General features: G+C 63.4%; 1 protein-coding gene across 1 annotated transcript in view; it reads left to right on the forward strand.

Moving 5' to 3' along the window:
* Positions 1 to 1041, forward strand: part of EWSR1 (EWS RNA binding protein 1) — a 22816-nt gene that overhangs the window by 4288 nt on the left and 17487 nt on the right. The window contains exon 4 of the mRNA XM_029964899.1: positions 897 to 1038. Within this exon, the coding sequence (XP_029820759.1) occupies positions 897 to 1038 (142 nt within the window). The remainder of the gene's footprint in view (positions 1 to 896; positions 1039 to 1041) is intronic.

Genomic DNA, 1041 nt, shown 5'->3' on the forward strand with positions numbered 1-1041 from the left:
CCAGGGGCAGTGCCCTGTCCCTGTGGGTCAAGGCTCTCCTGCTCCTGCTCCTGGCCAGCTCAGGGAGGCTGGACACCCCGAAAGGTTTCAGCTCCAGGCTCCAGAGGTCTGAATCCCGTGGGAATGTGGAGGTTTCGGCCGTGCCCGTGTCGCTCTGGGAGCAGAGCTGGGGCAGGAGGTTGGCAGGAGGTTGGCAGGAGGCTGGTGCCCGGAGCAGGAGCTGGCAGGGCATGGCACGGGACAGCTGGTGGCACTGCAGGGCTGGGCCCTGTCCTTCCATCAGTCCCTCAGGAGTTAGGTTGGAAAATAACCCCCGGGAAGGGATGATTCCAGAGCTGATCCCTCGCCGGATGCCAAGGCACTGGGATGCAGGGTGGCACTGCTGGATGCAGGGACACCAGGATGGGAGTGCAGGATAATTCCTGCAGATCCCGTCCTTCCATGCCCACACCAGCTCCTCCTTTGCAAAGAAACACCTGCTGGGCATGAAGAATATCTTAATTAAACCCTTCAGCAGGTTTCCTCCAGCCAACACTACCAGTGGCTTGTTTTCCTTGGTGCCTCCCTCCCACCTTCCAGGACAACCCCGGGAGGATCCCTGGCAGTGCCCAGGCAGCAGGGAAGAGCTGGGAGCTCCCAAGTTTGCTCTGCACAGGGCAGGGGCGTGCGTGGTGAGGGGGGCAGAGCCTCCCTTCCCTCAGTCCTGCAGGGGTAAATCCCACTTTGTAACCTCACCGCGGAGCCGGGCCGGAATCCCCCACCGCACCCAAACCTGCCCCGCTTGGCTCCCGGTTGGTTTGGCTCCCGGTTGGTTTGGCTCCTGGTTGGTTTGGCTCCCGGTTGTCTTGGTGCTCCCAGACTGATGGGTTTGGCTTTGTGTGTCCCCTCCGGAGCAGACGTACGGGCAGCAGAGCTACGGGACCTACGGGCAGCCCGCGGACGTCAGCTACACCCAGCCCCAGAGCACGGCCACCTACGGACAGACGGCCTACGCCACGGCCTACGGGCAGCCCCCCACTGGTGAGAGCCCCTGGGCGGGCA

This window comes from Manacus vitellinus, unplaced genomic scaffold (genome assembly GCF_001715985.3).
Source record: "Manacus vitellinus isolate BGI_N305 unplaced genomic scaffold, ASM171598v3 scaffold_84_pilon, whole genome shotgun sequence".
Taxonomy (NCBI): domain Eukaryota; kingdom Metazoa; phylum Chordata; class Aves; order Passeriformes; family Pipridae; genus Manacus; species Manacus vitellinus.